This window comes from Mastomys coucha, unplaced genomic scaffold (assembly GCF_008632895.1).
Source record: "Mastomys coucha isolate ucsf_1 unplaced genomic scaffold, UCSF_Mcou_1 pScaffold21, whole genome shotgun sequence".
Classification (NCBI taxonomy): domain Eukaryota; kingdom Metazoa; phylum Chordata; class Mammalia; order Rodentia; family Muridae; genus Mastomys; species Mastomys coucha.
The window spans coordinates 46,572,271-46,584,894 of NW_022196904.1; the positions used below are offsets into that span (position 1 = coordinate 46,572,271).

At 40.3% G+C, this 12,624-nt stretch overlaps 1 protein-coding gene across 3 annotated transcripts in view; it reads left to right on the forward strand.

The window, feature by feature from the left end:
• Window positions 1-12,624, forward strand: part of Herc2 (HECT and RLD domain containing E3 ubiquitin protein ligase 2) — a 167,710-nt gene that overhangs the window by 85,421 nt on the left and 69,665 nt on the right. For all 3 annotated transcript variants that reach the window (XM_031386820.1, XM_031386821.1, XM_031386822.1), the window contains 11 exons: window positions 3,814-3,995; window positions 4,417-4,564; window positions 4,639-4,835; window positions 5,160-5,390; window positions 6,439-6,577; window positions 7,813-7,956; window positions 8,284-8,426; window positions 8,704-8,971; window positions 9,063-9,199; window positions 11,053-11,151; window positions 12,455-12,623. In XM_031386820.1, coding sequence (XP_031242680.1) covers window positions 3,814-3,995; window positions 4,417-4,564; window positions 4,639-4,835; window positions 5,160-5,390; window positions 6,439-6,577; window positions 7,813-7,956; window positions 8,284-8,426; window positions 8,704-8,971; window positions 9,063-9,199; window positions 11,053-11,151; window positions 12,455-12,623 — 1,857 coding nt within the window. The remainder of the gene's footprint in view (window positions 1-3,813; window positions 3,996-4,416; window positions 4,565-4,638; window positions 4,836-5,159; window positions 5,391-6,438; window positions 6,578-7,812; window positions 7,957-8,283; window positions 8,427-8,703; window positions 8,972-9,062; window positions 9,200-11,052; window positions 11,152-12,454; window position 12,624) is intronic.

Sequence of the window (12,624 nt, forward strand, 5' to 3'; positions counted from 1 at the left end):
AGGCGTTATAAACAAGGTATAGTAAACAACAAAGTCCTGGCAGGGTTAGTTCCTTCTCAGACTACCAGGGAGAATCTGTTCTAGGCTTCTCTAGCATTGGTGGTTTACTTGGCAGTTTTTGGCACATCCCTAGTCTGTATCTTCTCTTTCACATGATTTCCTCTGTACATGTATGTTTATGTGCATGTGTTTCAGATTTACTTTTTACAAGAATGCCAGTTAACCTCAGCCAATCTAATTTACATCTTCAATGACTCCATTTCCAAACAAGATCACATTTTGAGATACTAGCATTAGCACTTTAACGTGTGACTTGGGAGGTGGGCGTTGGGGGAGGTGTATGTAGGGGAACTAGTCAGCCTCTAATGTTGTTTCCTTAGAGTTCTGGAGATTAGAAATCCTCAGGCAGGTTGTCCACAGAGCCATGCTCCTCACTGAGCTCTAAAGGAACATCTCCCTTTTCCTTTTGTTGTCAGTCTGGTGCTGCAGACCTCACTGGTAGTCTTTGCATCTGTCTTCGTGTAGTCTCCATCACTTCATGACCTTTTCTCTTCTGAGAATCATTCATTTGCTCTGAGTTCAACCCATTCAAGCATGTTATCTCAGTCTTTAGTATTAATCTGAATAGTCTTTATTTCCAACTAGGATCTAATGCTGGTGTTCTGACTGTCAATGGCAAATGTTACTTGAGGAAGTGGGGTGGATATTTCGATGTGCATAAGAGTATGTGTGACTATCAAAGAACTTGTGAGTGTACTTAACTGGTAGCATGTTTGTGAATGTGAATGCACATAAATGTCTTTGGGTACATTTGTGATTGAATGGGTGTATGTTAGCTCTGAGTGAATATTTAAATTTCAGTATGTTGATATGAGATAGAATTGATGAGATATGTCATTGCTGAGTGATCTAGTCTGGGTTCTCTAGAGAAACAGAACTGATAGAATTAATCTATCAGAATAAAAACAGGGTTTGTTAGAGTGGCTTACAGGATTTGGTCTGACTCTTATAACAATGGCTATCTTCCAACAGAAAGTCCAAGAGTACAATAGTTGTTTGATCCACAAGGCTGAATGTCTCTGCTGATCTTCAGCTTTTGTAAGAATCACAAAGATTCTGGTATCAGTGAGGGAACGAACTTGCCAGTGATAATGAGGGCAAGCAAGCAAAGAACAAATACTTTCTGTATGTGTGTCAGAGGTGCTTAATTAGTGGGTTGTAATCCCTCTTGAGGGCCAAGTGACCCTTTCGCAAGTATCACATATCAGATGTTTTGTATTATCAGACATTTACATTACGATTCATAACAGTAGCAAAATTACATTTAGGGGTAGAAATGAACATGAGGAATTGTATTAGAGGTTTGTAGCATTAGAAAGGTTAAGATTTGTTCTATGGCGCCAGGTGGTGGTGGCGCACGCCTATAATCCCAGCACTTGGGAGGCAGAGGCAGGCGGATTTCTGAGTTCGAGGCCAGCCTGGTCTACAGAGTGAGTTCCAGGACAGCCAGGGCTACACAGAGAAACCCTGTCTTGAAAAAAACAAAACAAAACAAAACAAAAAAACAAAAACAATATTTAAAAAAAAAAAAGATTTGTTCTGTGTTTTTTATATAGGCTGCTACCAGAAGGTGCAGTTCAAACTTAAGATAGGTCTTCTTACCTCAGATGACCTAATCAGTAAAAATCCCTCACAGGTATACCCAGTGTGTTGGGTTTTAGGTAATCCCATATAGTCAAGTTAACAACCAAGAACAGCTGTCACACTGAATAAATGGTTCTGTGTTGAGAGTGTGAAGGTGTATATATTTGAGTGTTTCAGTGTAATCATGAGTGCGTGAATGTCTGTTAGGGCATACTGATGTGGGCAAATAGTTGCATCAGCTATGGCATGAATGAGCTTATGTGTATGTTCTAGTTGTGTGGGTGCAAGTGTGAGTGTAATTAGAAATGTGTAATGAAGTATGCTTGAGTGTATAGGAGGGATTGAGGACATGTAGGCATGTTATTGGTGTAAAGCTGAGTTTGGCAGTGGCAGTAAAAGTATGGGAATAGTGTGTGTGTGTGTGTGTGTGTGTGTGAGAGAGACGGATATAAATGAATAGACATGGTTAGTGAAAGGGCTCTAGCCAGCTCAAATATGAGAGGCATGGCTCCAGCAATGCTTGCCCTGCTCCTCATTCCTCTTCCTTCCTAAAACTGTTAGATTGCATTCCAAAGCTAGCCACCAAGGTCCATTCCTGTATTTGACACTTCCTCCTCCTGAGGCTAACTATCAAGGTTCAGCTATCGAAGTGTTGAAGTCCTGCAATCAAATGCCCCCTTTGGCTCACCTAATTAACTTGTCCAATTAAAATTTAGGCATCTCATCCCCATTTACCTTTATAAACCACCATTTGCCTATGGGCCACATCAGTCTCTTCTCTATTGAGAGACAGACCCTCTACCTCTTCTCCCTTCTCCCTTGTTCCTTCCCCTTCTCCCCATCCTCTATCTCTTCTCTTTGTCTCTTATTCTCTACCCTCTGTCCCCCTGGGACAAATAAATCTCCTTTGTGTTGAGCACTTGGTTGGGGGTCATTCCCTTTCTGTTGTGATAATATATGATAGTATGGAAGCAGGATTGAATGTGCTTATGTAAGTGAGCACATGCATTGTATTGGTGTCAGACAGTGATATCTGAGGTCGCACTATTATAAAAGTATACAGGAGAGTAAAGGTCAGAATTTTGAGTGTTACTACGAGGAGGCTTGGTTGGTGATACAAGAAGACAGTGAGCACATGTATGTGTATAGGTGGATGGTTGTGAGTGCAAGTGGACGTGTATGAGTGTTTGAGTTTGGCTAAGTAGTTGTTTAAACATGTCTTTTCGATGTGTTATGAGGGAGAGGGATGCATGTACATGTAAAGTGTGGGTTACATCTTAGGTTCTGTATATAAATGTATAATAAATGGAGATTATATGATTCTGATTCTACTAGTGATCACAGTGGTAGTATAAGAGAGAGCATGTGTGAGTGTATGTGAGTGACCATGGCAGAGAATGTTTGAATGTTTCTGAGTAGTTTATGATTTAGTCTTTAGTATATATGTGAATGTATGAGAGTGAATGTTAGTGTGTGCGCCTGTGTCTTATGTGAGCTTAGAGGGTAGGAAAGCCACATGGGGCAGAGGGAAGTTGCTGCTATTGCTGCAGTAGAATCTGGGAAGGTCCAAGCAGAGTCCTGTTGGACTTCAGGCTACAAGTGTTAGCTTGAGAAGGAATAGATAGGGAGATATGTCCTGACAAGCCAGGAGGAATAAAGCCTTCATTCTTACTGGGTATATTAGCATGTCCCTCTAGTCCCAGCATCAGAGAAGTGAAAGTAGGGGATCGTGTGCTCTGGCTACATAAGAAAAGAACTAAGTAAAGTTCATTCTCATTCTTCTAGTGCAGAGCTCTTAAACTTGGATTGGACATTTTATGATGTAGATCAAAATGAGATCATGGGAGCATTTAAGGCACATGAGCTTCAGAAGTGTAATAGATGCATATTGCTAATTACTGATGTTAGAATTATAGATTTTATTTCCTTGAAATTGTATAAATAGATTAAATTAACTAATTTGAGTTCCGTTTACTTCAAAGGTTAAAAAAATGTTGTGAAATGTTTGTTGAGCTAACTTAAAAGCCTTCCTCCACTCCTCTCACATAGTCTTGTTGTAAAAGTAGCCTATTACCCAAAATGAATTAGTAGGTTATGTAAAATGTGGAGTTGTGCTAATGCTTTGGTTTCTCAAGACTTGGTCTGAGGATGTTTTGTCTCTTCCGGCAGCTCCTCCAGACAGACTGGTGGCTAGGGAGCAGCACCGGAGCTGGTGTACCCTAGGCTTCGTCCGGAGCATTGCACTCACCCCACAGGCCTGTGGTGCTCTCAGCTCCCCAAGGTGGATCACACTGCTCATGAAGGTTGTGGAAGGCCATGCACCATTCACTGCTGCCTCCCTGCAGAGGCAGGTAATATGTTGCTAGCAAAACTGAGTTCACTGAGAGACAAGGCAATACTGAAGCTTCCTGACCTTTTAACCAGGCTTCTTTATTGATGCCGAATGAGAAAGTAACAATAAGTAGTTCTTCTGGATTCAGTTGCTGAGGTTCTTGATTACTGCAGTTGTATAAGTTGCTAATGAGTTTATTGCCTGTTTGCTCTCTGCCCCATTGGTATAGTAGTGTGGTTTCCAAGAATTAAGTTTGAAGAACAATTTTCACTTAAACAGCATACATTTATTTTAAATTCCTGATAATCCTGCCTATTAACCAACTTGATTAATAATGAACATAATAAAGTTGTACATCATTAATTTATTAAAGGAAGTAGAAAGAAGGTAAAAACGTGTAATGTCTTTTAAAATTGTCATTTTGTATTGTCTTTGATCAGATCTTAGCTGTTCATTTGCTACAAGCAGTTCTTCCATCATGGGACAAGACAGAAAGGGCACGGGACATGAAGTGTCTTGTGGAAAAGCTGTTTGGCTTCTTGGGCAGTTTGCTCACTACTTGTTCTTCTGATGTTCCATTACTTAGAGGTGAGTGGCTGTGCCTTTATTCATTACCCCTCTTCAGTGAGCAGTGTGCAACACCGCTTTTCTCTCTGCTTCAGAATCCACATTGAGAAAGCGGAGGGCCCGGCCACAGGCTTCCTTGACTGCCACCCACAGTAGCACTCTGGCTGAAGAAGTGGTGGGGCTGCTCCGCACTCTGCACTCCCTGACCCAGTGGAATGGCCTCATCAACAAATACATTAACTCCCAGCTTTGCTCTGTCACACAAAGCTATGCCGGAAAGACATCAGAAAGGGTGTGTTTCATGTTTTCAAATAAGCATGGTGGGACTTTAGCTTTTAAATTATCTTTTAAAACATGAACTGTTTTTGTTTCACTATTTAAGGGCATTTTAATGGAAATATTTGTTTAAGAAGTTTATAATCCAGAAGGCAGTCATGGTAAAAATGGTTTGTTTGAGCCTTCAAGCCTGGGACAGTGGAGTGAAATACTCTGTCCAAAAATAAATTTGTAAATAGTAAATAAGATAAAGTGGCTTAAATCTAGCCAAACTTGTAAGGACAGGCAGTTTGGAGGACTTTATACCTAAATCTTGCCCTTTCCTTCCCTTCTGCACTAGACCCAGTTAGAAGATTACTTCCCAGACTCTGAGAACCTTGAGGTGGGAGGCCTCATGGCAGTCCTCGCTGTGATTGGAGGGATTGATGGCCGACTGCGCCTGGGAGGCCAGGTCATGCATGATGAGTTTGGAGAGGGCACAGTGACTCGCATCACCCCAAAGGGCAGAATCACCGTGCAGTTCTGTGACATGCGGATGTGCCGAGTTTGCCCACTGAATCAGCTCAAACCGGTATATAGCTTGTGCTGAGCTCTCCAGAACTGGGGTGAAACTGGCTTGTAACATTAGAACTTAGAAGAACCTGTACTTTATGTCACCTTCTTGGTAGCTATGAGAATCAGGAGAGTTACCTCTTTTCTTCTTGTGCTAGTTTGTAAACCAAAGAAAGTCCTGACTCATGGGGCATACAGCCAGGGGACTTTCAACATCATAGACATAAAAAGAATAACAATCTAAAAGGTCGTTACGTGTAGAAGTTTGGCACTGGTTCTTCCTTCCAGCCCTGTGCTCCTGTGCTCCCAGAAATAATATTCAGACTCAAAATACATTTACAAATACCTTAACCATGTGGCTATCCAGTCAGATCTTCCTGGTGAATCTACCACCTCCCTCTGTCCCAGAATTCTTTCTCCTTCCAGATGTCCCACCTTCTATTTCCTGCCTAAACCATAGGCTATAGGCTTTTTAATTGATAGGTGATGCATTTATACAATGCACAAGATATTCTCTCTACAGTAACTTTAGCAGTTTAAAATAGGAGTTTTTAAAACATTTTTATTGAATAATTTAAACTTCTAAAAAGTGACTTCTTTAAAAACATTTTTTCTTTAGTTAGACAAATGTATTTTAATCATATTGAATACCATATCTTAACTAGCTACTGTAGCATAAGCTTATGACTTAATGACAATAGAGAAAAGGCTTATATAATTTTGATGTAACCCAAGTGCAATTAGACTAATTTTTAATAAAATAAGTATTTTGGTTATTATAGGAATAAATACATATAGAAAATTTAGAATTTACAGAAAATGTCTTAGATTATAACAATCACCCTGACAACTGGTAATGAAAACATTAATATAGATTTTATACACGTACACACATACACACACACATACACACACACTTTTCTCATTTTGCAGTATCTTTCAGAATTATTCACAGGTAGGACATGACTTGGTATGTGTATTTAAATTTAGGGTTCATGCTCTGATACATTTCAGACTATGTGTTAACCTCACCGGCAACTCTGAAGATTTCTGTGCTCTTTCATCAGCTCCCTGCTGTGGCCTTTAGTGTGAACAATTTGCCTTTCACGGAGCCTATGCTTTCTGTCTGGGCTGAGTTGGTGAACCTTGCTGGAAGCAAATTGGAAAAGCACAAAACAAAGAAATCAGCAAAACAGGCCTTTGCAGGTCAGTATATAGGGCTCCGTGGTGACATAATCAGGACTGGCATTTGCCTTTTATTCTGAGTGCATTCATATGACTGCTGAGGCCTTGGAGTTCACATGGACTTAGTGCTCATCAGTCTGTAGTTGGGAATATAAGAAATTCTTTGACTGTACATTTGGAACCTCATCGCTTCTGACTGTCAGTGTTTATTCTAAGCAATCTTTTAGTATACTGTGTTCATTTCCTGTCTCTGGTTAATGGCTTATGTCTCTAATTCTCTGGTTTATGACACCTTGGGTGTCAGGCCTTTGTTTTTGGATTCTCTTGGCTTTGTCTCTGTGCATGGGCAGCTTGCTTAAAGCTTTCTTCTCTTTGGGCCTAGAATACTACCTTTATGACTTTCCTTTTCATGTCCCTTGGTTAGTCTCTGAGATTGTTTCTTTGCTTGCTTTTTATACCATTGAAATAATTGTGATTTCACTCATAACCCACACCTTATTCTGTCTGCTCTTTGAGCATACTCTGCCAGTTTCCTCTCCATATTTGTTATTGTTGCTCCAGTATTTAGGATGGTAAACACCTTTAATTCTGAAGTTCACAACTCTGAATGTCAGGCCTGTGGATATAAACATCTGTTTGCCTCTAATTCAGTCTACTTTCTTGCATCTGCTACTATTTTTCTCATCATGGTGAACAAACAAGTGCCAGATGGTCCAAATCTAGTTATTTTCATTCTCTCAACCTACACTTGCTGTGCTGCCTCCAGGGCCTCCAGCACACCCTGCTGGAGAAAGCTATTTCTCCCTGCATAGACATAGTGGCTTCCTTGGTCTGCTGTCAGACACGTGTGGCATGGACACATCACTGGACTAGAGAGCTCATTCTAGAAAAGTGGCTTCAGTTACACTAGTGCATCTGAGAGAATCCCTCATAGGATTATTGCAAGAAAATAAGAAAATGTTTTACTTCTGTCTGGTTGAAGTTTCAGAAATTTGGGAAAGCTTTAATGATGACACTAAATGCTTATGTGGTTCTAGTTTTCTGCTCAGGTCATTAGGATAAATATCTAAGCTTTGAAAGAAGAAGCCTAGGGATCAGAAGAGTTTATTTCATGACAGTCATATGTCACTGATATGGGTGATCAGTTCATTCCTGAAGGGCATGTCACTGCCTTCATGTTGCAGAGATGGCATGATTGGTGAAGAAGAGAGTCTGAGCTGGATATAAGGTTCTTACTGGGTTCCTTTGTTCCATAGGACAAGTAGACTTGGACCTGCTGCGGAGCCAGCAGTTAAAGTTGTACATCCTGAAAGCAGGGCGGGCACTGCTTTCCCACCAAGACAAACTAAGACAGATACTGTCTCAGCCAGCAGTTCAGGAAACTGGAACTCTTCACACAGGTATCTTTTTTTTTCTTAACAGAAATGTTTTAAATATATTTGAAAGAAAGGAAGATACTTTAGTAGAAAAATGTGCAAGAGATATGAATAATCAGGTCTTAAAAGGAGAATGTGGACGTCTTACACCCACACAAGGCTGTGGGGCCTGACTGCTAGTTACCAGCTGTTCATGCAGTTGTCATCTTACAAGATTTGTGAGTCTGAGGGGTGGGATGGAACTCTCATGCCTACCTGTGTAAGATATGGTACAGGTGGCCAGTGCATTACCTTTAGTAGAGATGTTGGTTGTTGAAAAGTAGAATGTTTAAATTGTGCTTTCAAATTCAGATGATGGAGCAGCTGCATCCCCTGACCTTGGGGATATGTCACCTGAAGGGCCACAGCCTCCCATGATCCTTCTGCAGCAGTTACTATCCTCAGCCACCCAGCCATCTCCTGTGAAGGCTATATTTGATAAACAGGAACTTGAGGTATACTTGTCTAATCTTGACAGTTTTAATTCAGTATACTTAGTTGTGAGTGACTAATTGACTAGCTCTATACTGAAGCAGTCAGCAGCATTATTTGACTACCTATTCTCTTACCTAGCTTTCCTGTCTCTAACATGTTTTATTAATTCATTTTGAGATGCACTCATGATTCTGGGGCTTTCTGTAATGCAGCTCATAGAAGATGTTGGTCATTCACATTTCCTTATATGGTAGACATTAGATAGGACATGTCTGCAAACCTTCCTTATCTGTCCAGGCTGCCGCTTTGGCCCTCTGTCAGTGTTTGGCTGTGGAATCCACACATCCTTCAAGTCCAGGGTGTGAAGACTGCAGCTCCAGTGAGGCCACAACTCCAGTCTCTGTACAGCACATCCATCTTGCCAGGGCGAAGAAGCGCAGGCAGTCCCCAGCTCCTGCTCTGCCTATTGTGGTGCAGCTCATGGAAATGGGATTTCCTAGGAAAAATATAGAGTTTGCTCTGAAGTCGCTCACCGGCACCTCTGGGAATGCATCTGGTTTACCTGGTATGACTTTTTCTTGTCCATCCTTGCTTGCTTGTGGGTTTGACATTCAGTGCTATTGGTCTTGATGGCAGCTGAGTGTTTTTGCTCCTAGGTGTGGAAGCCTTGGTTGGGTGGCTGCTAGACCACTCTGACATCCAAGTTACAGAGTTCTCGGATACAGAAACACTATCTGACGAGTATTCAGATGAGGAGGTGGTGGAGGATGTGGATGATACCCCTTACCCTGTGGTCAGTAACTTCCATGTGTCCTGCTTGTCTTATACAATGATTCTTATATATTGCTTCTTTCCATCTCTTAAAAGAACCAATGCATCCCTTGTGAACTTTTTTTTATAAGATTTACCCACAATTCTGTTAGACACATAACAAAGTTACCTGTTTTGCTACTGAGATAATGATTAGGTTTTCTCCATTAAAATTTCTCTCAGTTTTAAAATAAACCATTGTAGTGATGTTGGGTAGTTATTAGAAGATACTGAAAACACTGGAAGGTTGTGTCTCTTGTAGACACAGTTACTTTGAAAGCTGAAAGCAGGAGGATTGATTGATCCTGGGAGTTCAAAGCTAGTCTTAGCAACATAGTTAGATATTGTCTGGTTAAAATACAAATAAACATTCTGAGCCCTCTATAGCAAGAGAATCATGAGTTCAAGGCTGGTCTGCAGTTTTAGACTAGCCTTGGAAGTATGGAAATATTACACTCTGTCTTAAAAACTACCTGGCATGGAGCTGCACAATATGACTTTGAAGACTGAGGCATAAAGATCAAGAGTTGGAGACTAGCCTGGGCTACATAGTGAGAGCCAGTCTAAAGACAACCATCCAAACAAATAATAAATCATGTTTTGTGTGACATACTGATTTCTTTCTTTCTTTTTTTTTTTTTTTTTTTTTTTTTTTTTTTTTTTTTTTTTTGTTGTTGTTGTTGTTTTTTCGAGACAGGGTTTCTCTGTATAGCCCTGGCTGTCCTGGAACTTACTCTGTAGACCAGGCTGGCCTCGAACTCAGAAATCCGCCTGCCTCTGCCTCCCAAGTGCTGGGATTAAAGGCATGCGCCACCACTGCCTGGCTCGACATACTGATTTCTGACAGAAGAAAATTGTTTTATGAAATTTTAAATTTAAATTTTTCATTTTTAGAGCCTTGGAAATTTTTGGATATTGAGAACTGTTAAAATTCATTTTGCCTGTATAGATGGCTAAGTGGTTAAGAGTACTTGTTGTTCTTGTAAAAGCTTGGAGTTCATTCCTAGAACCCACATGATGGACTACAACTATATATAATTTCATCTGTCCTTGACTTAGTTAGGGTTTTACTGCTGTGAACAGATACCATGACCAAAGTAAATCTTATAAAGGACATTTAATTGGAGCTGGCTTACAGATTCAGAGGTTCAGGCCATTATCATCAAGATGAGAACATGATAGCATCCAGGCAGTCATTGGTGCAGGAGGAGCTGAGAGTTCTTCATCTTCATCTGAAGGCTGCTAGTGGAAGACTAACTTCCAGGCAGCTAGGGTGAGGGTCTTAAGCCCACGCCCGCAGTGACACATCTACTGCAACAAGGCCACACCTCCAAATAGTACCACTCCCTGGACCAAGGATATACAAACCATCACATTTCTCTCTGGGCACCAAGCATGCATGTTGTGTACATGTAGGCACAACACTGATATGATATGATATATGATATAGTATATAAAATTTTTTTTACAAATATTTATTTTGCATACTATGCCATTGATATTAAGGTAGAAAGATTTTTATAAAGAAAACACAGTATTTCCTTCTGCATTTGTTTATACTGTAGATTTAGTAAGGTTTTTTTTGTTTATTTTTTCTCTCTCTCTCTTTTTTTTTTTTTTTTTTTTTTTTTTTTTTTTTTTTTTTTTTTTGCAATAGGGTCTTACTGTTTAGCTATGGCTGGCCTGGAACTATATAGACCAGAATGGCCTTAAACTCCTACAGATATCCATCTGTCTCTGCCTCCTAGGATTAAAGATGTGAGCCACCATGCCAAGCCAACAGTCTGTCTTAAGTATATTTCTCAATTCTTTTTCAAATGTGTTTATGTCATTTAGGCTGCTGGTGCTGTGGTGACTGAGAGCCAAACTTACAAGAAACGTGCTGATTTCCTGAGTAATGATGATTATGCTGTGTATGTGAGAGAGAACGTTCAGGTGGGCATTGCTTAGGACGAACCTTGTCCATGCTTTGTCTTACAAATACTTGGATATCTCCCATATACTAAGCAGTAGTTGAGCTGATAGATACCCCTACCCTTGGGGAGCCTGCTGACCTATGAGTGGAAGATAGACTGGCTTAGTAAGCTTTGCTTTCTAGAGACCAGCAAGGTAGCTTGATCTTGGGATGGTGGTAAGATCTATGTTGGGAAAGTTCAAATAGAGCATGAACTAAGATTGGAGAGTGACTGGACTCATGGTAAGACTTTGGTAGGAAGGCTTTTTAGGTTTTTATATTGATGAATATCAGTTATTGGTTACCTACTCATCTTGCTTGTTCTACAATAAGTCTACCAAATCTAGACTCATTATAGGCCTGTGTGATAGTGATTTTCTAACTTACTAAATGCTTTTGGATTTATCAGCTCAGGTTTTCTTTGATGGATTTTTTTTTTCTTTTTAAACCAATTCCAGTTGTACTATAATTTTTGTAGAAAGACAGGACAAGCACCATAATTATTTTCAGAAATATAAGAGCTTTATTCATTTTTCACAATGATGTATTGGTAATCTGCTGCTTATAAAGGTGACCAAGAAGCCTTGGTTTGTTTATTATCACCATGATGAATTTTATCAGCTGTACGATATGTTTCAGCTGTTACTCCTTTTGATGATCAGAAGTTCCTTTTGTGTGAACATTGTAATGTGTAGCTACAGTGCTTTGTGGCAGGAGATGATACAGGCTCATGTATATATTTCCAAGAGACATTTGGATCCCCTTAATCTAAATGCTACTTATCTTAGTTTGCTTTCTGTTACCGTGATAAATCATCTAATCTAAAGCAACCTGGAAGGAAAAGGGTTATTTGGCATACATGTCCTAGTCACAGCCTATCAAGTGGGGAAGTCAGGGCAGTGACTCAAGGCAAGAATTTGGGGACAGGAGTTGAAGCAGACATCATTCAGAAATGTAGCGTACTAGTTTTGCTCCCCAAGGCTTACTCAGCTTGTGCATACCACTTGTCCAGGAATGGCACTGCCCATAGCTGACTGGACGCTGCTCCATCAATCATAAATCAAGAAAATGACTCATAGACATGCCCACAGGCCAGCATGATGGTAGCAGTTCCTTAAAGTTCCTTCTTTCTGGGTGCCTCTCATTGTGCCGAGTTGACAAACTAGCCAGCATAATATTTTAAGCATACATCTGGGTCCTAAATAAAGTCTTTCCTGAAGAGTAGAGAATGCTATTGTATCTCTTTTTAGGTGTACTTGACTTGACTTTGCATTTCAATTTTAGGTGGGAATGATGGTGAGATGCTGTCGAACATATGAAGAAGTATGTGAAGGTGATGTGGGCAAAGTCATCAAACTGGATAGAGATGGATTACATGACCTTAATGTGCAGTGCGATTGGCAGCAGAAAGGGGGCACTTACTGGGTTAGGTATATTCATGTTGAACTTATAGG